This window comes from Globicephala melas, chromosome 1, assembly GCF_963455315.2.
Source record: "Globicephala melas chromosome 1, mGloMel1.2, whole genome shotgun sequence".
Classification (NCBI taxonomy): Eukaryota; Metazoa; Chordata; class Mammalia; order Artiodactyla; family Delphinidae; genus Globicephala; species Globicephala melas.
Window position 1 is genome coordinate 132002731 of NC_083314.1, and position 26354 is coordinate 132029084.

The 26354-nt window shown below is 41.7% G+C and overlaps 1 protein-coding gene across 5 annotated transcripts in view; it reads right to left on the reverse strand.

Moving 5' to 3' along the window:
* Positions 1-26354, reverse strand: part of DNAJC6 (DnaJ heat shock protein family (Hsp40) member C6) — a 155747-nt gene that overhangs the window by 69824 nt on the left and 59569 nt on the right. Inside the window, exon 2 of one of the 5 annotated variants that reach the window (XM_060304700.1) lies at positions 24421-24650. The exons of the other annotated variants lie outside the window; for them this stretch is intronic. Coding sequence (XP_060160683.1) covers positions 24421-24616 — 196 coding nt within the window. The 5' untranslated portion in view covers positions 24617-24650. The remainder of the gene's footprint in view (positions 1-24420; positions 24651-26354) is intronic. 5 annotated transcript variants of the gene reach the window in all.

The window sequence follows — 26354 nt, forward strand, 5'->3', positions numbered from 1 at the left end:
AAGAATTTCCAGCTAACAAAGAGAGAATGATAAAATTCAGCATTTGCGACTCCTGATAAAATAATGGAACTAGGCAGTGATCACAAAAACAGAAACAACCATGCGTTATGTACTCCCAATGGAAATACAAAACACAATCAATGAGACAGTTTTGCAAAAATCTAATCTGAATCTAAATCTTATCAAGCCTCTAGAGCTAACTACCAGGGAACACAGGGGACAGAGGAATAGATTAAGTGCCACTACAGGGATGCGGTCAGAAAAATCCAGACTTTGGGGAAAACCTACAAGGCAAATTACCTGATTTATATCAACAAAGATATGCAGGGGGACAAAAAAAAAAAAAAAGGAAAGAAAATTTTGGAAAATAAAGAGAATTATGAGACATGTCAACTGACCTCAATGCATGAACATTATTTGGATCCTTGTTCAAACAAATTGTAGAAAGGAAAAAATAAGACTCTCACTTTAAAACCTGGGAAATTTTGAACAGACTGGATATTTGATGATATTAAGGAATTACTATTAATATTCTAGATAAAATGAGGTATTGTGATAATGTTTTTAAAAGAAGCCCTTCTATTTAGAGACACATTGGATGAGTTGATTATTATGGCTGAGATTTACGTCACAATAATCCAGGGGGCAGGTACAGATATAGAAGAAATGAGATTGGTCACGGGTAGATAATTGTTGAAGCTAGGTAACAGGGATATGGGTTTCCACTATCTACTTATGTTGTTTCTCCTTCCTACTTTTATATATATTTAAAATTAGATGGGGCTTCCCTGGTGGTGCAGTGGTTAAGAATCCGCCTGCCAATGCAGGGGACACGGGTTTGAGCCCTGGTCCGGGAAGATCCCACACGCAGCGGAGCAACTAAGCCCGTGTGCCACAACTACTAAGCCTGCGCTCTAGAGCCCGCGAGCCACAACTACTGAGCCTGCGTGCCACAACTACTGAAGCCTGCGTGCCACAACTACTGAAGCCTGCGTGCCTAGAGCCCGTGCTCTGCAATAAGCCCGCGCACCGCAACGAAGAGTAGCCCCCGCTCGGCGTAACTAGAGAAAGCCCGCACACAGCAATGAAGACCCAATGCAGCCAAAAATAAAATAAATAATAAAAATAAATAATTTTAAAAAGAAATTAGAAAATTGTACATATATTTATATATTATACACATTATATGCCATAATACATAATGTATATATTTTTATATACACATATATAGATATAATCCACCTTTTCTCATTACCTATAGTGCTACCAACCACAGATCTAAGTCATCATCATTTCTCACCTGAATTACTGCTACAGCCTCTTAACTGGTGTCTTTGCTTCCACCCTTGCCTCCCTGCACTCTGGTAAATAAAGAGCAACAAAAGTGTTCTTTCAAGAAATAAGGCAAGTCATGTTACCCTTCTGCTTAAAATCTTCCAATGGATTCCCATCCCACTTAGAGTAAAAAGCAAAGTCCTCACTATGGCCTAAAGGCTCTACAGGAGTTGACCTCTGCATACCTCTCCAGCCTTATTTCGTACCTCTCTTCCCCTGTCTCTTTGCTGTAGCCAAACTATTCCTCTATTTAACATACAACTGCCTCACCGCCTTGGCATTTACTTATCCCACTGTTCCCCTGATATCCACATGGCTTGCTTCTTCACTTCCTACAGGTCTCTGCTTAAATGCTTCTTTTTCAGAGTTTTCCAGATCACCCTATATAAAGTAGTGCCCCCAATCTTCTTATTTTAGTTTATTTTTCTTCATCGTACTTTTTACCTTGATTTTTTTCCTACTAGAAAAGAAGCCCTATAAAAGAATACATATTTTTTGTGTTGGGCACTGTTATTTCCCAAAGTGTCTGGCTCAATACATACTGTTGATTTTGACCTTAAATTCTGAGCTATAAACTAGCCAGCAATACTGCACAGGGAGTGCTGAGCAAGGGGTGGTAGAGTAGGTAGGAACCGCAGTATGGAAGGCTGTGTGCCCCTTAAAGACACTGAATTTTATCTTGTAGGTGATGGGGAGTCTCAAACTATATACAACAGGCCTTCAAATTTTAGTTACACTCATTCTTGCCACCGTCATTATTATATTAAAGGAAACACATGTGTTTTGGTGTTTATATGGTATATACACTACAAGGTTTATCAGCTTCTAACTAAAGAAGCTGAATCACCATACTTCTGGTTAGCCACTTAAAACAATTGTTTCCTCCTGAATTCGAATTAAAGGTCCCTGAGTAAAGAGATATGGGCATATACAAAAAAAAGGTAATCATCTGCCTGTAAGATTCTTTGAATAAAAAAGCCCCAAGGACATTAGCAACTTGGGGTGAGAGTGGTTATTAGTTCAAGAATCAACAAATCTCTCTTATTTATTGGCCGCAAAAGCACTGATGCCCACAATGATTTTATGGCATAGAAAGTTATGTGGTAAGAATGGGTGGATACAAAGAAATCTGAGAATCAACTTGTCTCCTCCTCTCCCCCCATTCCGGTTCCCATAGGCAAGCACCAAATCTATCCCTCCTTTCTAGGAACCCACTACTAGCTAGTACCTTAGTTCAGGCCACTTTCATCTCAATCAGGACAATCTCTCCTGAGTGTCCAGCTAGCTGATCTTCCTACCACCAGCCTTGAACCTCTTCGATCCTCTCCAAAGGCATCTTGTTAAAATGCAAATTTGACCTTATCACTCTCTTCTATGAAACATTTAGGTGCTCCAAGTAACAGGGTTTACAAGCCTGGAATGATGGGGAGCTGCCTGCCTCTACAGTCTCACCTCCCGAATTCCTCCCAGATCCTCCGGCTCCTTGTTCCAGTCCCAGGGAACCACCTGCAGCTCTTCCAACAGCCCATGCTCTCACTTTCTGGAACTTTGTACATGCTTTCCTAGGTATCCTTTGTTGTCTCGAGAGTATTTTTGCTGTCTCCTCTCCAGGAACAATCCTGCATGTGTTATATGTATTATATTTTGTGCTCTATCCCGAGAAAAGCTACTCTAAAAAACCTCATATTATTTACCACCTTGCCAGAGGCTGTCAGGCTTAAGGGTTTTGTAGTCTATGTCCTCCTAATTCTTGTGTCAAACATGATTACATCTTATACTTGCAGCTTTCCTGTCAGCCTAGAAAATTTTGCAAGTATAATCTCATCTGGGAGTCCTCTTTTTCTTTTGCTATTAAGTTTTGTTATTGCCCTCTCCCAAAGCAGGGATAGTTAAATTAACCTAACAAAATCGCTACCTTTCTCTCTCTATTCTATCTAGTCCAAGGGACTCAAAATATATCTTCAAAAGAATTTCTTATAATGAGTGAATCAGATATGAACATGACTAAAGCGTTGGTTACTTTGCAAAATAATTTTATTTCTATTCATATCTATGCTTCTTTTTTTAAAAAAAAATGGTCATTTAAACAACCTACAAATCCTTAATAATGATTCTCCAGGCTCTGCTTTCAACATGATATAATTAAACACAAGGTGATATTAAAGACTGAAGCTGGGGAAAAATCAAATAGTCCTGAGGAATTCTGGACTCAGGGATGTTACAGAACACATTATTAGGGTTAGTATAGAACAGAATTTGCAGTTATTTCCTTAAAATGTTTAAAATAATATTCACGGAGGAAAAAAATCCCTAAGTCATTATCCTAGTGATGGCACTGATGCTTTTCAAGATTTTAAAGCTACAATGTTTTTCAGAAATTATGACTACAAGTGCAACATCTGCGTTGCAGTCCTGATTCTGTCACCTGCCAACTATGTTGTGACCTTGGGCAAGTCACTTACCCCTTTTGAGCCTCAGGCTCCTCAGCCATAACATGAAGATAATTATACTCAGCTCAAAGGCAGTTGTAAATTGGAGTAAAATGATGTCTGTGGAAGTGCTTTGTAAACTAAAAACAAGGCACTGATGTTGTGTACTTACAGGCAATGCCAAAGAGCAATGGGATGAAAGATAAAGCTCTTCCCAGAACCTCAGTTCCCCACCTGAGTCTGCTTATTTCTCCAAGCTGTTATTTTTATTGTTATTGGAAGTATATCAGAAGGATCTCTGCTGATCCTGGGCAGATACCAAACAAGTCCAGAATGTACTATTAAGTTCCCACAATTAATTACTAGGCTTGTGTTCTTTTTGCTTTTTTAAATAACCTCTTAGTATGTTACAAAGCTTAATATGAATAGCTGAATTAGCATTAGATGAAGAACCCAAGTGCCCAAACTGGAACCATGTGCAAATCTGCTAGTGATGGATGGACTGCTGCTAGTGGATGCACATCTGTGAGGCTCTAGTCACTGTAAAAAAAAGAGTCTGCCACTGTTTTCAGAGCAGCTCAGCCGCTCTGCCAACAGAACACCCTCTGAGTACCCTCCCATTTTCTATAAATTCCAGGTTTGAGATTCTAATGCAATCATCTGATTTCTAACTGTTTAAGTGCTTGAATGGGTTTTAAGAGAAAAGGGTGATTTAAATATTCTTATAAATCATTGCTAATATCAAAAACATCACTCCTTTCTTATATTCACCCATTCAGAAAGGTGTCCTCTCTCACCAGCTCTAAGGTAGCCCCCATCACTACCCCGTAATTCACCAAATATTTGTTATTCCGAAATATCCAGGTTTCAAGTGCCCCTCTTGTCGTCTATATATGCTGATTTGGGGTAGGAAAAGAGACTTGACCATAGAGACTCGGCTTCCTCATAGAGTGCCCCATTGTTAATATTTGTATGTATAACTCATTTGCCACATCCACAAGAGAAAAAAAACCAAGCAAATGATAAAAAGCAAGGCTATCCACAAATGAGGGCCTAGAAATGTCTGTGGTAAATCAGGGCCTATAATCTCTAACCAAGCACAGCAAAGCTAGCAACCTAAGGCTTGGCACAGGTGCTAGGGTACACTGAGAGCCTCCAGAACACGAGGAAGCAGGGTTCAGGCCCATCAAAGTAATGAGCACGAGGCAGCGGGCGAGTTAAGATTCCCAGCTTGGCATCAGATCCACACGGAGCCACATCCCAACTCTACCACATGTCACAAGCCCTTCGATATCTCTGTGCACCTGTTTCCTCAGGCAAACAAAAATACCCCAAGGAACACTGCTGATGGCAAGATGGGACACAAGGACAATGGCTTTTGCCCATGTGGTGACCAAATATTTCTTTCTGACCTGAGCTCACACTCGGCCAACAAGATGTAAAACCCGTGCTTTCAACTCGGGGCTCATAACCTACTTAAAACAACACTTCCTGCTCAGGTTATAATTAGGAGTGTCTGGCTATTATGAGGATCATGAGACCGCTTTATGGAGTGTTAATGAGCATCCTTAATTCGTCTGGCATCAGCGTGAAGAGGACGATGACCACAGGCCGCCAACGCACTAAGATAAACAGGCGGCCGTTTCATTACGTGTTTGCTATGTGACCTTGGGGAAGTGACTTCATCTCTCTGGAAAATTTGATCTGTAATTTGGGGATTAATAATAGTACTTGCCTCCTAGGAATCTTCTCAGAATTAAATAAGATGATTAATGTTAAATATTTAACACATGCACGGCAGATAAATAGTAAAAGCCCTAAACAAATAGCAGCTATTTTTTACCAGTGTGACTTCCTCATCAAAGATTCTGAATTTCAGTCTTTCATGAAATTCTGGAATTTCTCTTGACTACTCTAGGGGGTCCTGCTTTGCTATCTTTCCTAGAAATGGCATTTCATAAGCCTGGAAGGCCAGTGGCTATAGAGTACTAACCTCGGGCCTATCTTCATGGAGTTGAAACACAAGGAGGGAGGTGGCAGAGACTGCATTTGTCACACTAATATCCATTATCCCCTTCTTTTTCTCTGGGAATATTTTTTATCTGGTAACATGGCCTCCCAGAATAAAAGACTACATTTCCCAGGCTTCCCTTCAGCGATATGTGACCATGTGATTAAGTTCTGACCAGTGAGATGTGAGTGGCAGAGTGCAACTTCCAGAGTATTTCTGAGAGAGACGAGGTATCCTGGAAAACAAAAGTGTTACTTGGCCCTCTCAGACAACGAGGAAGAGGGGAACACCCTAAGGAGCATAAAGCAACCAGACAGAAGGAGCCTGGGACCCTAGTTATTCCACAGAGTAAAGGTGCCATTGCAGATCAGGCTTTTTATATGAGCAAGAAGTAAGCTTCCATGTGTTTAAGCCATAGATATCATGGCCTTTGTTACCTGCAGCCCAGGCTATAATCTCACATATATTGTAGAGGATGTGGAGAAAAGCAGAAGAAAGGCAGAATGTGATGGAGGGTTACAACATGTCCCTGGCACATAGTAGGTTCTCATATTTACTTGCAGAATTAAACATCCTCTCTAGAACTCCAGGCAATCAAATCAAATTTGGAATATTGAGGTCAGCTCCAAAAACAAGAGGGAGAGTGGCCAGCTGGAGTATTCATAGCAGAATGACTAGGGCAATGGAAGCTTGAAAAAACCCATCTCGCGAGGAAAGACTATAAGAGCTAGAAGGAGAGAGGTAAACCAAAGCATCAGGATTAGGCTTCAAGTAACTCAAGGGTAGTAAGTTGAACACGGCTCCTCTTTGTACGCCAGTGACCTCATCTGTAATAGATAAGACCAGAAAATTATTAAAATCCTTCTAGCTATACCATGAGGAATCTATAGATTCAGAGGAATTTATGTTGCACAAAAGGACAGAACCACAACCTGCCTAGATATAGCACTGAGAGAGTGATGGACAGATTTCCACTGAGAAAGACAAATTCCAGGTGATGATTCCTGTCCAGCAGGAGAATAGCTGCCTTCCACAGTGTGGAGTTATCTGATGGGAAGAGTTCAGTCAGGGGCTAGACAGGCTCCTAGAGGAAGTGCTGAGATTTGGAAGACGATGGAATTAAAACAGCTTCTTCCTACAGACTGTTCAGAAAAGTGGGCTTTATAGTAGACAGTCCTGGATTTCAATCCAGTTCTGCCACTTACTTGGCTACATGATCCTGAACAAGTAATTCACCTTTATTTCAATCTCAGTTTCATCATTTTAAAAATGCGGGAAGTAAGGCTTCCCTGGTTGGCGCAGTGGTTGAGAGTCCACCTGCCGATGCAGGGGACATGGGTTCGTGCCCCGGTCCGGGAAGATCCCACATGCCGCGGAGCGGCTAGGCCCGTGAGCCATGGCCGCTGAGCCTGTGCGTCCGGAGCCTGTGCTCCGCAACGGGAGAGGCCACAACAGTGAGAGGCCCGCGTACCGCAAAAAAAAAAAAAAAAAAAAATGGAGGAAGTAAAACATAATTTGAAGTCCATTGTGTTAAAAGGGGATAATACATATCAAGCAGGTAGCACAGTGCTAGGCTCACAGCTGCTTACAGAGGTCATCAATATTAACTTTAGAAATGGAGAAGGAAAAGAGAAAAATGTGAGGAGCTCAGAAGATGAGTTGTTCATCCGGGTGGCAGCATCGGCAGGTAGAAGACTGAAATTTGTGGACTGGGCAAGTAGTTGCTCAGCCAAAATAAACTTAGGGCTTGCCGTATACATGCTGTGAAGTGCAGGCAGCGTCAAAAGCCTCTCAGAGAGTAGGAGAAGAAGAGCTGGAAGTTGGAGTCTCATCAGAAACTGAGGAAGAACTCTTATCCAGACATTATCCACCCATCCAACACTTATTGATTATCTATGAGCAATAAGATGAGAAAATACCACAATGAGGAAAATACAGAGTATAATCAGGGCACAGAGGAGAAGCATCGGACCCAGAGTTAGAAGGTCAGACGAGGGTTTCCAGAGAAAATGAGAGTTAACTTAAGACCTGCATTACTGAGGCAAAGGAGTTTAAAGTGAACGGTAGGGAGAGAGCTCAAGTTGATAATGTGTTTGAAGGAGACCAGAGAATCATAAACTTCTTCACTACCCTTCTAAAATTCCCATATTCTGAGTGACCAATCAGACGGCTAAGTCCGTTCCAACTCCAAGGTTCTACAATTACGCTTTGGATGAAAAAGCAAAGTTACTTAAATGCACTACACATTAGAGTTGACTGCATTTTTAAAAGAATAGTGGTGGGTGTGGATATGGTTATAAAAGGGCAATATGAGGGCTCCTGGTGGTATGCTGTGACTGTTCAGTATCTTGACGGTGGTGGTTGATTCAGAACCCACACAAGTGACAAACAGTATGGAACTTATACACACACACACACACACACACACACACACTAATACAAATAAAACCAGGGAAATATGTCAATATCTTAGCTGTGATATTACACTATAGTTTTGCAAAATATTACCACTGAGAAAAGTAGGCAAATTTTACAAGGATCTCTCTCTATTGTTTCTTACAATTGCATGTGAATCTTTAACTATTTAAATAAAAAGTTTAGCTACAAAAGTAGATACAGAAAAAGAATACAGTTATATACAATTATAGTTATGAAATGTAAATTCATTGTTGAAACTGTAGCAAAACACATAAAAATAGCATGTTAAAATCACTGGTACCCTACTATCCAAATATCCTTTTATAATATTTTGATCTAGTTCCTTCATTTTTAGACTATTACACATCCTTAAAATGATTTTCTTGGGTGTAAATACAAACATATGTGTGTGTCTTTACATAGGTTAATTTAGCATGTAGTTTATCTTATTTCATGAATTTTATATTTTAAGGTTCTTCCCATATTAAAAATTCCTTGGACAATTTTTAAAATTTTATTGAAGTATAGTTAATTCACAATGTGTTAATTTCTGCTGTACAGCAAAGTGATTCAGATATATATATGTACACACACACACACACACACACACACACACACACACATTCTTTTCCATTATGGTTTATCACAGGATACTGAATATAGTTCCCTGTGCTATACTGTAGGACCTTTTTGTTGATCCATCTGAACAATTATTTTTTAATGGCTATTTAGTAATACCATATAGGCATATCATAATTATCTGAACCAATCTCCTATTTTGGAACATTTTAGGTAGCTTTACATTTTTTTCTATTATAAGCAATTCTACAATAAATTAAACCTAACCGGTTGCCAACATTACTGAGATGAAAGAGAGCCAAGTCCCTGAATACTGAAATGTTAGAAGAGATCTTAGAAATCACCTGCCCAAAGAATCCCCCTAAAACAAACATACACTCACACAAAAATCATTTCATAGTTATGGAAATTATGTATGTATTCCCGCTTTAGGAAGTTAGGACAATGCACAATTTCAATAGCTATTTAAAAAAAATTAAAAGCATGAGCCACTACCCTTGCTCTACATCATTTTTGACCTTGTAGAATCAAGTAGAAAAAGCAGAAATGTCGATGGACACTTAGGTTGCTTCCATGTCCTGGCTATTGTAAATAGTGCTGCAATGAACATTGTGGTATGTGTCTCTTTTTGAATTATGGTCTTCTCAGTGTATATGCCTAGTAGTGGGATTGCTGGGTCATATGGTAGTTCTATTTTTAGTTTTTTAAGGAAGCTCCATACTCTTCTCCATAGTGGCTGTATCAATTTACACTCCCACCAACAGTGCAAGAGGGTTCCCTTTTCTCCACACCCTCTCCAGCATTTATTGTTTCTAGATTTTTTGATGATGGCCACTCTGACTGGTATGAGGTGATATCTCATTGTGGTGTCCACTGACAGATGAATGGATAAAGAAGATGTGGCAAATATATACAATGGAATATTACTCAGCCATAAAAAGAAACGAAATTGAGTTATCTGTGGTGAGGTGGATGGACCTAGAGTCTGGCATACAGAGTAAAGTAAGTCATAAAGAGAAAAACAAGTACTGTATGCTAACACACATATATGGAATCTAAAAAAAAATGGTTCTGATGAACCTAGGGGCAGGACAGGAATAAAGACGCAGACGTAGAGAATGGACTTGAAGACATGGGGTGGGGGCGGGAGGCAGAAGTTGGGACAAAGTGAGAGAGTAGCAGTGACAATATATACACCACCAAATGTAAAATAGATAGCTAGTGGGAAGCAGCTGTATAGCACAGGGAGATCAGCTCGGTGCTTAGTGACCACCTAGAGGGGTGGTTTAGGGAGGGTGGGAGGCAGACGCAAGAGGGAGGGGATATGGGGATATACGTATAGCTGATTCACTCTGCTATACAGCAGAAACTAACGCAACATTGTAAAGCAATTATACTCCAATAAAGATGTTAAAAAAAAGAAAAAGCATAAATGAAGAAACTACAGAGAAAAAAATTTTAAGACTAAAACGTTCTAGATATGGTTCATATTCTCATTCTCTATGACACTGGAGAAGCAATTTAACTATTTTAATTTTGTTTCTTCATCCATTAACATACCTTCCTTCTAGGAAGTCTTCAATAAATATTTGTTGTCTGAGTGAATGACTGAACTTTCTGACACATATAGGTACTCATAGGTACTCAACGCTCACTATAACCCAAACATTCCATGTTCTTCCACCTTTCCAGTCAGCTCCTATGTGTAACGTCTCCCTCAGCTCCTTCTTGCCGACACTTCAGAGCCAGCATTACTGTCCATCCTCAGAGTAGGCTTCATCAACCCACTAACTTACTTCTTGCCCAGATTCTTTACCTCATACTTTGTTATAGATACACAGACGCCTGTCTCCACTGATGGTAAAGGAGCAACTTGCAGGTCACGGTGTTTCATTTTCAAGTTTGAGTAGGGCTTTGCCAGCAATGTTAACACGACAAGACAGGCTCCTCACATCTTCCACCCTGGCTGCAGCTACTGGATGAGAGGTACACATGTAACACCTATTAAGCCAACTGGATTCTCTCCTGAAATTTAGAGTTTGGGATTCAGAGAGATGATCAGTGAAGACTGAATGCTTGAATTAGTGACATGTAAACTGGGAACTTTGGGGAAGCTATTCTACAAAGAGAAGACCAGAAAGCTGGTCTACAGAGAGAGGATGAAGGATAAAGCAAATGCATAGGAAGAAGCAAGACAAGAACCGTGAAGCACTAGAGAGAAGGGCTGCCGGGAGGCTCTCAGCTCTGGAGTTCCAGGCACAAATGAGGCAGGGCTCCACTCTCTGACCCTGGGACTCAGAAGGTAGCCTGTGACTTTATAACAACTCCCTTCCTTTGGTTTTCCATTAACATGTTTTGAAATGGCTTTTATTACTTGCAACCAAAGATAATTCACTAAGACATGGAGCCTTCACTAAAGACTCTGAATGATTTTTCCTCCATCCCTTTATCACCTTTTTCTTCCTCTGAAAATATTCTCTCCTACTTTATCTGAAATGTTCAAATTCTACTCATCCTTCAAGACCAGCCCTACATAAACCTAAGCACGGAGAAGTCTGTCTCTGTCTTCTCCCAACTCCCTCCCAGTGCATGTTGCTGTGCTTGGCACGTGCACAGCAGAGTGATTTGTGTACTTGCCTCATCCCCCCTTTAAGTCACTTCCTCTCTCCAGGCCTCGGTTCCCTCACTCTCAAAATCAGTAGACTAGGTGAGCTCAGTGGTTGTCAAGCTGGATGCTACTCAGCCCCAGGTTCTGCAATTACACACAAGAAACCACTGCTGAGGCAGGAGAGGCAAGTGGTCCCAAGAAAGCAGTATCCCAGCCTCCCATCCTTATTTTAACCAGAGTTGCTCTGTTTTCATGTATTGCATACAGTAACAGTCTGGGTAAGGCTTTATTGAAAAAGGAATCTAGTGCTAATCAAAATGAAAACCCTAAACTAGATAATCCACAGGGCTCCAAGATGCCAGTAACAGTAGTGAACTAAAAATAACAAGAACATTGTATTGAGATAGACACTGTTCTAAACATCCTATGTTTGTCAACATTTTGATCATTACAACAATCATGTGAGGTAGATGTTCTTAACCTCATCCTAAAATCACAACCTGAATCACATAAATTACAAGTGGCAGAGGCAGAATTTGAGCCCAGGATATAATCCAGATCCAGATCTGAGTTCTTAACCACAATACTGTCTTCTATGCTCTTCTAGGGCATTTGTTTCTTTCTCTTTTTGATTTCACAGCACAGTTATTTGGCTGGTAGTCACTTAATAGTGTTTGCTGAATGAATAAATGCTTGAATGAACAAAGGAAGTCATCTTGGATTCCAAAGAGACTGAGACACAAACTTGAACTTTCTAGGACTTCGGCTGCCTCCAGGTAATAATCCCAGCCAAACAGAACCATTTTATAACTTAGGCCTTTCCCACACCATCTTTCTGAAAAGCAAAGGAACTTCTTGCAGCCAGGAAGAAATTCCTTTTAGGTATGGTTTAATTTGTAGCCTAGCACTGACCAGTACCATTAGTTTGGTGGGTCCATGAATGCATACTTCACCACGTTCACTATCTTTAACTCATAATCAATATATTCATTCCATTAACATCAGAGTTTCTCAACCTTAAAACTACTGACATTTTGGCTCTGATAATTCTTTACTGTGTGGAGCTGTCTGGTGCACTGTAGGATGTTTAGCAGTACCCTGGCCTCTATCCACTAGATGCCAGGAACAACCCTTCCCCCACATTGTGACAACCAAAAATGTCCCCAGACATTTTTGAGAACCACTGCTTTACGTGAACTAGCTTCTGTAGCAATACTGGGAAAAATAAATAAATAAATATAAGCAATGACTAATCATGCTTAGAACATAAACAGCAGATTCCTTTCATCCTTGGAAAGTTCCTGGGTTTCATCCTCCACCCTGAAAATTCTCCTTCAACTGGGCTGTCCTGAGGACCTTATAATGTATCAAGCCTGTTGACCGCCTCGTCCAAGAGTTCTGCTGATAACAACCCTCCACATTTATGAGGACTACATGGTAACCACACATTGTCGTAAAGCTTATGAACAATCCAAGAACGAATATAACAAAGAAAACGCTCAGAACCTTGTAAAATGAAGAAGTAAAATAATCCACTCTGAAGAAAACTCAGGATAATAAAATATTCCCAACATGGGCTCCCTTAGCTTCAACCACTTGATGCAGCCAACACTTATCAAGCATCTACTCTAGGGCAGGGAATGCACTAGGCACTTTTCTATACCTTATCCCATTTGATTTTCCTAACAATCTGATGAGAAAGGCACTGCCCAAGGTCACAAAGCTAATCAGTGATTTCAAAACTTGAATCTAGAACAATCACTGGCTCCAACTCCAGTGCTCTCTCCACTGATGTACTGCAGCATTCTACAAGAAGACTAGTAGCCACAATTAATGGAGAGCCAATAAGGTAACAGAGAATCTTTTCATTCATATTTTTACACATAGATAAGAGACAAAAGGATCAATTCCAAAATGTTAATAATAATGGTCATCCATGAAAAACAAGTTTATCAGTTATTGTGTGTGTGTGTGTGTGTGTGTGTGTGTGCTTTTCTGCATTTTCTAAATTGTTTTTCCCTAGATATATATTACCTATGTAATAAAAAGTAATCAAACCCCATTTCCAAAAACAAAAATAACTCATGGAAGTATCAACATGTAATGCCAGTTTTAAACAAAGCATTATCACTATTTCTCATTCATGAGACTGCCAAAAATTAAGAAGTTTGATAATACTCAGCCTTGACAAGGTTGTGGGGGGAAAAAGTAATCCCATACGCTGTTAGTAGAAATCTAAGTTGGTACAAGGTTCTTAGAAAGCAATGCAGCAAGATCTATCATAATGTGAAATGAACAGGCTCTTTTTCCTAGCAGTGCCATTTCTAAGAATTTATCCCAGAGGTATATACCACATATGCAATATACAAAAATTTATGTTCAAAGATATTTACTGCCTATCAATAGAGGAACTTGGACAGTGGAATTCAAAGCAGTTATTAGAGAAAATAAGTTACATCTCTAGGTACTAATGTAGAAAGTTATCCAAGATATAGTGTTAAGTAAAGATCAAGTTATGTAACAGCATGTATAAGATTCCAGGATATACAAGTATACATTACATATGAATGCGTGTATGTGTATATGGGTGTGCAGGAATCTGCATGTGTCTATGCGGTTGTATATAAGCTTATATATGCTTGCATATTTTCTAAGTATATACAAGAAATCATTAATATTAATTATATCTGGAGAGTAAAACTAAAAGCTGAGAGAAAAAATGTGGACTTTTATTTTCATTTTTATACCACTCTCTGAATCGTTTTAAATTTTCTTTTCATAAACAGGTACCACTGCTATAAACAAAAACAGGGGCTTTTGTTTTGGTTTGGTTTTGGTTTTTGAGACAAGAAGCCCGGCTCTCATGCAATGGCTTGAAAACAAAGCAACATATGAAATAGAACTGTATTCTGTTAGGACTGCAAATGCTCACAAAACAAGACAGCGTGAAAGCCTGCCAGGCTGTGTGTACCAGTAAGTGGCATAACGGAGACACTTCTCTCCTGGCACATCGAGAAACAAAGCCAGCCTCCTACCCTGGGAGGGGGTTTAACGGCTGGGTGTTAAGACGGATAATTAAAGCGAAATCCTGCTATACTTTTTTGAGGCACCTAATAAGCCAATTTCCCTAACAGCTAAAACCTAATTTTTCCTGTTCTATCCCTCCAGCTTGTCTTCTCCTAAAGTAGCTGATACATCTTGGTCACTGGGTGCCCAAGATCTCAGGCCTCCTCCTTTGCAATCTCCGTCACACTCCGATATGTCAGAAGACCTGGGCCCTGCTGCTGGCTTGGCCTCCACCACCCTGAGTTATCCTTTCTCACTCTGGTCCCCTCCATGGCATTTAACACTCCATATAATCCTTTATCTTTGCTTACTGGATTGCGTCTCATCCTGCATTGTATCTCTGTGCCTAGAACAATACCAGCACATAGTAGGCAGACCACAGACACTGTGAAGTGAATAAATGAAGGATTATTCACTGCACGGTGCTATCAGCTACATTTCACCTTGCCTGTGAAACAGGCAGGGTCAGTATGATTGTTCTCACTTGAATTACCTGCCCAAGGTTACAGCCTGCAAATGACAGAGCCAGAGCTTGTGTCTGGGATTTCTGACTCATGATTCCCTAATACCCCCACTATGCAAGAGCACCAGCAAACTGAACTGTAAAGACTGAAAACACAGCATTTTATCTAGGCTTCAGCAGTAGCAGAGGGGAAGAGAAAGATCTGCGTTCCTGCAGGGGTGAGGTAGGAGAGACAGGGAGGGGGAAATGGAGAGCTCTGATCTTGCACTCCCTAGTTGCGAATTAGGAAGAAAAATTCTTTCCTTCATCTGAATGAAATGCAGTTACCTCTGGGATGGAGGCTTATGAAACCTCTCATCACCAAGTCACAGCCTGGAATACTTTGCTAATTGCAACAGCAAGTGAAATTTTAGGTAGGTCAGATGCAATTACCCAAACCGGAAAGTGACACCATTGTTCACACCTATTGGACCACATGCAGCAGGCTGGGATCTAAGTTTCACACACACACACACACACACACACCCCCCAAAACTACAGTCATCCACACACTTCTTATGGTATGGGGCTCCAAGTCTCCCAAAACATGCTGACTCACTGACTGGGGAGAAGGGAGGAGATCCAGACAGGAAAGGGGAAAAGAGAGAGAACAACAGAGCAGAAGGGTAGCAGAGGCAAAGGAGGAAAGAGGGAGACGAGGAAGTTGGAGACGGAAGTGAAGGAGAAAGAGAAAGAAAGAAGCAAAGAGAGGGAAGAAGGGCTGCAGAGGAGGAGAGAGAAAGGAGAAATGAGGGCTTCTGTCCTGCTAGGACTTGTGCTGCAATGCTCAAGTGGCCCAATGCAGGTACAAGCAGACCTGGAGAATTCCTAGGGTCAGGGTTTTTTTTCAGGCACTTGTCTGTTTCCATAGAGACCGAGAATTCCTGCTGCAGTAATCATCTTCCAAGTTTCTTCGGTGTTTGAGCTTTCTTCCTGTGCCTCCATCACCAGGCAAGGAACCAGAGCCGAGGGCTCATCCAGTGAGAATGGGAGTAAGGGCAGGCTGGCTACCCTACACGGTCCTGGCCTCCGGCCTCGGTCCTGGACTCAGCCCAGTGCCACAGAACTTCGGTTCTAGCATTTCCACCGATTACCTTACTCCTCCCTCCAGGCAAACACAGGCTCTGCTCCCGCCTCCTGCCCCTCCACAGCACTGCCCTGGAGATCTGCACAGCCTGATGGGCAGGTTACCAAAGAGCTGAAAGCCTGGTGAAATCTTGTGCCAAGCTGACAGCATATTCAGCCCTGCCACACACGTGCCCGTGGTGCATCTGCAGCAGAGAAAACCAGTTGGTCACATTTTCCACTTCTAGCAAAGACTGGAAATACTACCTCCTCTCCTGCTGCCATCCAGGCTAATCATCTCTAGCTTTCTCTAGGCCTCCCGCCCCACATCCGGTCAGCTGTCAGCCTGTCCACTCTTCTGCATAATGCTTTCAGGAGCGGCCTCTTCCTTTCAGTCTCACTGGCACTGCCCTGGCTTGGGCCTTAGCTATTTCTCAGGGCATCAACTAAACTGCCATGTAACTGTTCTCCCTGTCCTCCAGGCGTATATATACGCTCTCTCTTTCAGTACACCTCCTCCCTCCTTAGCAAATCAGAAATTCCTGGAGCCTAGGAATCAGTGTTTTCAACCAGCACGTCAAGAAAATATGATGCAGCCAGGACACAGGTAGGACACAGATGGACTCCATCCCTTACACAGATGCAAATTATCCTCAGGATTCACACACTACATTCTTCTCTCTGGAGCTGCAAGAGACTCTGTGGGCCCTGGGGCACTTCTGCCTTCCTGTGCCCATTCCCCCATTTTAAAAAAAGTTTACATATTTTTTTACTGCATTGATATAAAGATGAATTCCTTACTGTTACTTATTTATTCCAGTTTTTAAAAGAAATTGAAATTAAAACATTTTTGTGGGCCTTAAAATTATTGTGGTCCCTAGGCACTATGCCTGTTGGATAAGTCGGGCTTGCCTCAGCCCCACTCCCAAACCTTCAGCGACCTCCCCCAGCCTGCAGAATAAAGTCCAAGCTCCTCAGCAAACTCACCCGGACCTATCTTCCAGTGCCATCCACTAGAGCACTTCCTACCCATCAGGGCTTCAGCTTCCAGGTCTAAATGCAGGTCTCTCAACACACTGTGCATGATGAGGCCACTGTGTCTTAGCCCTCAGCCCCAAACAATTTTCCTTTCCTTCTCCACCTACTGACATCTGGCTCAAACATCACTTTCCACTGTGGCTTTCCCTAGTCCTCCTGGTTCAAATTATGGCTGCTTCTTCTGCACCCCCTTCACACTTTCTCTGTCTCTTATTATACCACTTAGACACCCAATTCCAGCGTGCACATCTTTCACAGCATAATATTTCTAAAATCAGGAAATGGCTTACAACGTATGCCAAACAAACTTGCCAGCCACCAGGTAGAGTACTAGTTGCAACATGCCAACAGGAATTTTTTGCACATGCAAACCCAACACTGCACAGAAGCTACTGGGTCATCTGATTGCTTCTGTGATGGGGCTATTTCATTGGTAACACCATACACAGCTGAATTTTAATTTCTATCCCCAGTTAAAATTATGCTTTGATGCATTATTGAAATAAGAAGGTATTTTGGGGCTTCCCTGGTGGCGCAGTAGTTCAGAGTCCGCCTGCCGATGCAGGGGACATGGGTTTGTGCCCCGGTCCGGGAGGATCCCACATGCCGCGGAGCGGCTAGGCCTGTGAGCCATGGCCGCTGAGCCTGCGCGTCCAGAGCCTGTGCTCTGCAACGGGAGAGGCCACAGCAGTGAGAGGCCCGAGTACCGCAAAAAAAAAAAAAAAAAAAAGAAGGTATTTTGGATCTAGACTATAGCCTGTGACATGTCAGGTAAAGCAATTAAAGGTAACAGAAACTGCCAGATCTCTTAACACATGTCATGAAATTTCCTAATTCCTTTGACCGTGAAGCACTAATTCTCATACACTGAGCTGCTCTGTCGAAAGCTTCCAAGTAGATTTCAAGAGAAACTGTTTAATATACACTAACTGTAATTTATTTTTTTTCCTGAGTTACAAGTTTTGGCAACAAGGAAATGTACAATCTAAACTGCAGGATTCTTCAATCCACCTCAAAATTATAGGTTCTTTCCAAAAGGAGTTCAAGATGAGTACAGGTGATAAAAAGCAGTAAGTCACCATAAAGCTTGCATATAACTACACATGGCCAAAGGTGATACCAAAAAAATGTTTAACACTAAACCTGAAAGTGGCTAAGATTCAAACCTTGTGATACGGATGAAACACACAGATCTACAGAGAAAAGTCATCTATTGTTAGTCTATTTTTTTAGTTGTATACACTTAGTGTTTCTGTTTTTCTGCTGAAAACGTTGCCTTGATGAATCATACAATAGATTGCATTTTTTTTGATCAAGAAAGCAGTCTTTCGTTAAGCTAATTATTTACACATTAGAAAATTCTTGGGAGTCTGGGACTATGTATTAATCATCCTTCTCTCCCCTCTGGTATCCCTGCATATGAAAAAGGCTCATTATTGAACTGGTCTAGCTTTTTGCCAACAGTTTCATTTCTTTCAAGTCTGGCCTCATTTCCGTGAAAATCTAGCTGTATGCTTATTTTTAGGTTTGGATGGGCATACTTCATTATAAATGCCCTTTTTAAAAATTCAACTCCGTTCATGCTTTCATTCATTCGAAGAGTATTTATCAGGCTCCTAATGAATGCCAAGCAGTGACAAGAATACAAAGGTAAATAAGACAGGCTTGCTCTGAACTTTACTTACTGTCTAGATGGAGAGACATGCTAGGCAACATATCACAACTCAATGTGATGACAGCTATGACAGGGACGTGCAAGCCACTGAAGGAGCATGGAGAATGCTCCATCTCATGCAGCTTATAGGGTTTAAGATTATGGAAACCACGTCCTGAAGAATGAGTAGGAGATAACCTGGAAAAGTGGACATCTAGATGGCTATGGGATAAGCTGGCCTAAGCTGAGGGAACAGTGTATGCAGAAGCATAGAGATGCAGGTGGGAGGCAAGGGACCTACCAGTAAAGAAAGGACATGAAGTTCTATTGCGCTGGCTTTCAGAGGTACTAGAGGGGACTTCTGATGTCCAGTTAAGAATACTCTGGACCTAATTCCCAGAGCAGCAGGGACTCATTTTCATTGGCAAGACATTGTTCCATAAATTTATGAAGCTGCACCAATTATACTCTTTTCTCAGCGTTACATCAGGATTTAATAAGCCTTATCCAATACTGTTTTTGCTCTATTTCCTTAGTTCCCAGCATTTTAAAATTCTTTATGTTATATTTAATACAAAAGGAGATACTTGTTTCACGAGATTCAACGTGAAAAACAACTACATTTATTTCAGCTCCCTCAGACACTCTTATTTCTTCTTACCTCAGGGAAAGAAGCAGATAGAAACATTTACTACTAAGTTCTTCATTTGCAATCTTATAGGCATTTCTCTATGGAATTTTACTCAATATAGAATGAGTGGAGCCTGTGTAACCTCAGGCAACTTGCTGAACCTCTCTGTGCCTCAGTTTATTCAACTATAAGAGGAAAGTAACTATCACCCACCTTAAAGAATTCTTATGAGGGTTAAATAAGATATCATATGTACAATGCTTAGCACAATGTCTGGATTGTAGTCGTTAAATTGTAGCTATTTTTATCATTAAACATTATTGAACAATTGTATATAAAGGTACATGGTTACAACTTTGAATCTGTATTTTATTACAGTTTTAATCTCATATAAGCACACATATATATACACAATATATTTTTGGTGGGGGTTTCTTATATAAATGTATTTATTTATTTTTGGCTGCATTGGGTCTTCATTGCTACACACGGGTTTTCTCTAGTTGTGGCAAGTGGGGACTACTTTTCATTGCAGTGTGCGGGCTTCTCATTGTGGCGGCTTCTCTTGTTGCGGGAGCACGGGCTAAGTGCGTGGGCTTCAGCAGTTGTGGTGCGTGGGCTCAGTAGTTGTGGCTTGTGGGCTCTAGAGCACAGGCTCAGTAGTTGTGGCGCACGGGCCTAGCCGCTCCGCAGCATGTGGGATCTTCCTGGACCAGGGCTCAAACCCGTGTCCCCTGCATTGGCAGGCGCATCCTTAACCACTGCGCCACCAGGGAAGCCCTATATTTGTTTACACAAACTTTCAATAAGGGTTATCTCTGGGGCAAGGACCTAAAAAATCAGAGAGGGAGAAGGTACATTTCTACATTTTTCATTTTATTCCTTTATGAAATCTTTTATTCTTTTTTAGCCAAGAGCATGGAAAACTTTTATAATAAAAATTGATGAAAAACCTTTGGAAGGGGGTTAGATTTATTTTGAAACATAGAGGGCAGAAAGGCTGATTTTTGCCTAGATAAAAGGAAGTACTCTGTACCAATGAGAGCAGTCCAAAGGTACTGCCTCAGAAGGCAGTGAAAGCTTCCTCACAGAAAGTGTATATCATAGGCTACATGGATTCTCCTAAGTCTATGAAACATGGCAGTCTCCAAGCATTTGAAATTTGACACAAGTGCATCCTTAAATGGTTATCCAGAGTCATTCAAACTTTAGCCACAACTAAATAAGTTGGGTGAATCAACTTTGCCTTCAACCTTCAAGACCCTTAAATGGGCAGGTATTCCTAAATAAGTAATATTAGTACATATATGCTGATGATATTTCAATGAATTATGAAGTTATCCAAGTAAATGTTTCATAAAGTTAAAGCCAGATTCAAAATGTGGGTGCTGTGTTTAAACACTACCTGGAATAGTATTTGTTAAAGATAATTTTTGTTTTCAGTCAGATTCATACAAGGCAAGAAAACATTTTAGCATTCTTCATCACCCTTACACATTTAAATCCCATTAAAATCTGGATTTTAGTTGGTCTACTGTCTTATGACTTGTCATTATGACCTTTGTAAATAAAGCCTTATGTTGGAACACTTTAGTGACTCAAGATTGGGCATTCTACTTCTGTGGATTCTACTTTCCGTGGAAGGCAAAATGCACACAGGAGAAGTATGAAGTTTCTGAGCTAGTGAATTGGTATAGCTGCAATGCCATGTGGGATATGAGAGGATGACCTTTGAATGACACTCTTCTAGAGAATAATTTAAATGAAGAGAAAGTGAGACTTCGCTGGTAGCACACTGGTTAAGAATCCACCTGCCAATGCAGGGGACATGAATTCGAGCCCTGGTCCGGGAGGATCCCACATGCCCCAGAGCAACTAAGCCCGTGCTCCACAACTACTGAGCCTGCACTCTAGAGTCCGTGAGCCACAACTACGGAGCTCGCGCGCCACAACCACTGAAGCCTGCGCACCTAGAGCCCGCGCTCCGCGATGAGAAGCCCGCGCACCGCAACAAAGAGTAGCCCCTGCTCGCCGCAACTAGAGAAAGCCCACACACAGCAATGAAGACCCAACGCAGCCAAAAATTAATTAATTAATTAATTTTAAAAATGAGAAAGTGAGCCAGGACAGGCAGACAGCTCTGCAAGACAAATCCAGCAAAGGGGCTGTTCTGGAATCTATCTGGAATCTGTTGACTTATAAAGTCATTAAATTCTCTGAACATCTCAGGAAAAATCAAAGTAGATAATATTGTTTCCATTTCAACAATGATTGATATTATGCCTACACAGAAAGATAGCGTAGTTCAATGGGGAAAAACTTAGACCTTAGAGTCAGAAGACTCGAATCTGGCTGTCATTAACTTGCTATTTTACCTTGAACAAGTCTCCTGCCATCTGTAAGAATGACTTTCCTCATCTCATAAATTGGAAGGGCACAGACAATAAAAAGAAGAAAAACTGCAAAGGTATTCTCATGTTGTTTCAAGCCTCAAACTTAAGCTCTATGGTGAGATCAACTATGATGTTCTTAGTTTTATAAAAAGGGAACTGGCTTAAACATTTCTAGGTTTTCCAGCTAGTAACAATAGTGCAGAGGTTTGATCCCAAGTCTCTAGGCACAGACACATGCTGCTTACCCTATGTAATAGAATTCTGGGGAAATGAAATAAGATAAGTGTCCTATCTATTATAAGTAGCTATATAGATGTAAGGTATTGTTAAGACTAAGCTTTAAATTCTCTAAGGGATCTTGACATATTTTTTTCATTCTTAAACATTTTCGTTAGAGCAAAAGCCCCATGAACCACCTGTCCTATCCAGCATGTCACAGTACGATCAGTTGAATAAACGGGCAGATTACTGCTGGTTTAGAAGTGATCCATGAGTTTAATTAAATATCTTAAACAAATGGATATATTTACATTGCACAAGGCCACTCTTTGAAAATCTTAGAAGAAGGAACTATAATTAGACAGGACAGATATAGTTGCTCTAGTAAATGAAACTTGCTACCCGCTACAAGAAAGCCCACTCTCAAGAACCAATCGCTCATCCAAACAGCATTCTCCCGAAATGCGTGTTGAAACAAAGCCACAATATTCTCTTAGCCTAAAGGGGGTGGATGGCGATCCCTGCAACCTCTTCATATAGTGCTAGTTTGATCAAGCTGAAGAATCAACTCCTAGCAAAAGCACTTTAGAGATAACAGTATTATTAATAAAAATGCTTTTTCATTACAACAATTTATCAAGGCAATTCATTCTTTTTCTCTAAACCTATTGGAAAAGTCTGATTTTGTGAAGATAGGGAAAAAAACCCAAAAATCCAGAACTTAGCATAAGCTGCTCTGCGTTCAAGTTACCGCCCTTATCGTACGATGGCCCCGTAGAGGTCAGAATTGTCTCATTTATGACTGTCTTCCCTACAGTGCTTAGCACAGTGCCTGGCATATAACCAGGCTCAGGAAATATATGTAGAATTTATTCTACAATGTTAACATACTTATTTAAAAATTCCAATTTTTAAAATGAAAAATCTCTATGAAAAATTGAAATGTTCAGAATTTCATTTCCCTGAAGCGAGGCTCCTCTATACTCATCTGGAAATGTTCATTTTCATTTCAGTTATTTGTTTATATGCACACTATGTTCCCAAAGGATTACAGTAGCATCATTTAGAGTATATGAATCTTTTTTGTAAGATTTAAAGGAGATCACATCCAGTCAAAAGATGGTTTGTACTTTGATACATCACAGATTTGGAAAAACATAAATCAAATAACCATGTACAACCCCAGTACCAAAGCCCTTGAAACCATCAGTCCCTTAGGGAATAATTTTAGCTTTAATTTAAAATAGTACTGAGAAAACACACCACCAATATCTTATTTAACTTCAATAGGAGCTTACATGGATAAAATTAGTTTTCAGCCTGGACACTTGAACATCTGTGGACAATATTTCATCCCACTTATAGGATGAGGAAAATAGAAAATGGTAGCCCAAGAAGAGCCATTACACGATTTAAAGAAACAAGCATTTGTTTGCAAAGTGCAGGAATTAAATTCAGTTTGGTTTCATGACTGCCCAAACAACTCAACACAAATCTTTCCTCTGGAGTTCTCAGTTGTCCAGTATTAAAGTTACCAATATAGAACAAACCACTGAGCACCTCAATTATAAGTTATCTTTACGTAAACAATCCTCCTATCTTGGTTCCTTGAAAAGGTAAGCAAACAGCTATAATGACATTCCTGGTCCAACATGGATATATTAAGTAACTGCTATGCTATGGAAATCGCCAGAAGAACATTTCCAAGAGAAAATCCAACTTGCTAAAACACTTTCTAAAAGACGGTCACAAGCCCAGATGTAAAGTTTAGAGGCATTTCCATTTTCCTTACATATAGAGGTTGATGAAATATTAATACACTCAGTGCAAAAGTATAAAGATAAACAAGATCAAAGCCAACAACAGATGAAATAAAATTTCATTGTGCAAATCATAAAAGCTGTGTAAAAGGGCTCTAGATACCAGGTAAAATTTGCTCAAGAAAGGTAACAGCATTAAACCTAGCAGACAGCAGAGTAGAGAAGAGGCAGAGCTTTACAGAATTGCAAATAACATCAGCATTACGAGAATAATAATTGGAATAAATACCATCAGCAGTCTGCAAAAACCATCAGCACACTTCGTCCTTCACCTCTTCCCCTCATCCAGCTGGGTAGTGAAAGCAGCTGCTTCTCCCCGCCCCCTTCCCAACTGCTCCTCGAGCCACCCCCTCCCCTATCCTGTCCACCCCTCCCCTCCCCTTTCCCCTCCTCTCCCCGCCCCCAGCTGGTGTATTTAGCAGCCTAGAGAGATTAACAGGCGATCGCTACGGTCACTGGGCCTCCGGACTGATCTAACGTTTCCTAGCTCCCTGGACTACAGAAATTAGAGACGCGACACCCTGGTGGTATTAGGTGCCTTCGCCTTCATCCTGTCCTCTCCGAAGCCGGACTGGGTTGGGAGTCAGTGGACTGGGCCACAACTGGAGGGCCCTGCAGAGTTCAGCGGGGCGCTGCCCGCCCGCTGCGCTACCTGAGCTGTCCATGGTGCTGGCGCGGTCCTGAGGCTGCCGGGCGGGACTCCGCGCCGCTGCCGCCCCGGCGTTCACTCTCAGCTTGCCGCCTCCCCCGCCGCTCCCTGCATTTAGGTCCCCGTTACTGTCCACCAGCTGCAGGGATTCATAACCATCGTTGCTGGTCTTTTTCCGGTAGCTTCCGAGCAGGCTCATGGGCAAGCTCACAGAAGAGGAAAAAAATATCAACCTGGGGAGACGAAGGGGGAGGTGGAAGGTGGAAAGGGCTAAAGGAGGATTTTTTTTTAAGGAAAAACAAAAACAAAAACCATCAAGTGCCCCACATGACGCAAAGAGGAGGGAAAGAGGGAGCGGCCCCCGGAGAGGAGCGTTGCGGGGCGCGGCGAAGCCACCGCCCTGGGCAGAGCGCGGCTCTGGGCGCCGGGCGCGAGGGCGGGAGGGAGAGAGGGAGAACGCAGGCGGGCGGGTGCGCGCGTCCCCAGTAAAGCCGCCGTGGAGCCGCCGGCCCAGCAGAGCTCCGGACCCGGGCCAGCCCCCCTATGGCTGGGGAGTGCCCGGAAGCAATCCTATAGGTGTCACCGCGTCGCCCCGCCGCGCGGCAGGGCAGCTCCAAGCGCGGCTGGCCCGCGGGGAGGGAAGGAAAGAGGGAGTAAGGGAGGGGAGATTCTCGGGGAGGGGGGGCTGAAGGTGGAAAATGGGGCGGGGTGGGAGGGGGAGGGGACTACTACCGCTAGGGTAGAGGGTGTTTGCGCACGTGAGGTAAAGAAGAAAGGGGCTGGGTGTCTCTGCCTGGTAAGCTTTGGGGACGAGGGGGGAGGGTCTCTTGGTAAGCTCCAGACACGCCCATTTTGTATAACTTAGCCTATACTTGCTGGAAGATTCGGCGAGTCAAAGCCACCCCTACCGTTGCCGTCCTGGAGGACTGACTTGTAACTCAACTGAACAGAACAAGACCGCATGTTACCCCAGGCTATATGTGTGCCAGGACAGAAAGAAACAGCAGCACGGCCCACATCTCCCAGAATGGGTAAAATCCCTAAGTGAGACATCAAAGACCTGGTTATCCTAACGCTAGCAGGCAGTTAGAGCCCATTCCACCTAGTGAGTAGATGTGACTAGTAACTATTTGTTGAACGACAAAATTGGCGGGGGGCGGGGCGGGGGGGCGAATCAGGTGCAATTTCAGTTCTGACATCATTTACCTTGGGACCTGGGGAAAGGTCTATACCACTCAGCTGGCTTGGGGAGGATGCGTGGGAAGAAAGCTAGACGAGGATTTTCTTTCTAGGGCCCTCCCGCCTTTTTCATAATTCTGGGCACAGAGAGCCGACACTAATTAATCAGAGGAGAATTTATTGAGAAGTTAATGAACCTTAAGAGTCAGTGCCCTTTTTCTGGAGAAGTCCCTTTCAAGGCTGTGCACCTAATTTTATATCTGTGATTTTGTATTCTTAAAGAGGACCTCAACATTGTATGTTTCAAGCCTTATGAAACGTGGATTTAACTCTGTTAAGTTTCAAAATGCAATTACCAAGTGCCCATTTTCACCTGAAATAATAAGATTGCAAAAGTATCCTTCGTTCTCATCATTTCAGGTGAAAATATTGGCTTAAAATTGTCATTTTCCCTATTAAGATTTGGAATGACTGAGGTGCTTTTCAAGTCATCTGACAAGAGTTTCATCACCAAAACAAGAAAAAAGTACATGCATGTAAAATTTCCTTAAACCCATACACAAACCTAGATTTGACATTTCACCTTTCATGACTTTCTCTTGTTGTTATTATTATGATATCTTTAAGAACACAAATCAACCTATAGCATCTAAGAGACCTCAGTCTAAATCATTTGGGACCCAATGAGTTTCCTGGGAGTTCTAGGTCTACACAGGTCTACATAAAATAAATTAATTGGATTGAGAGTCACTTTCCTG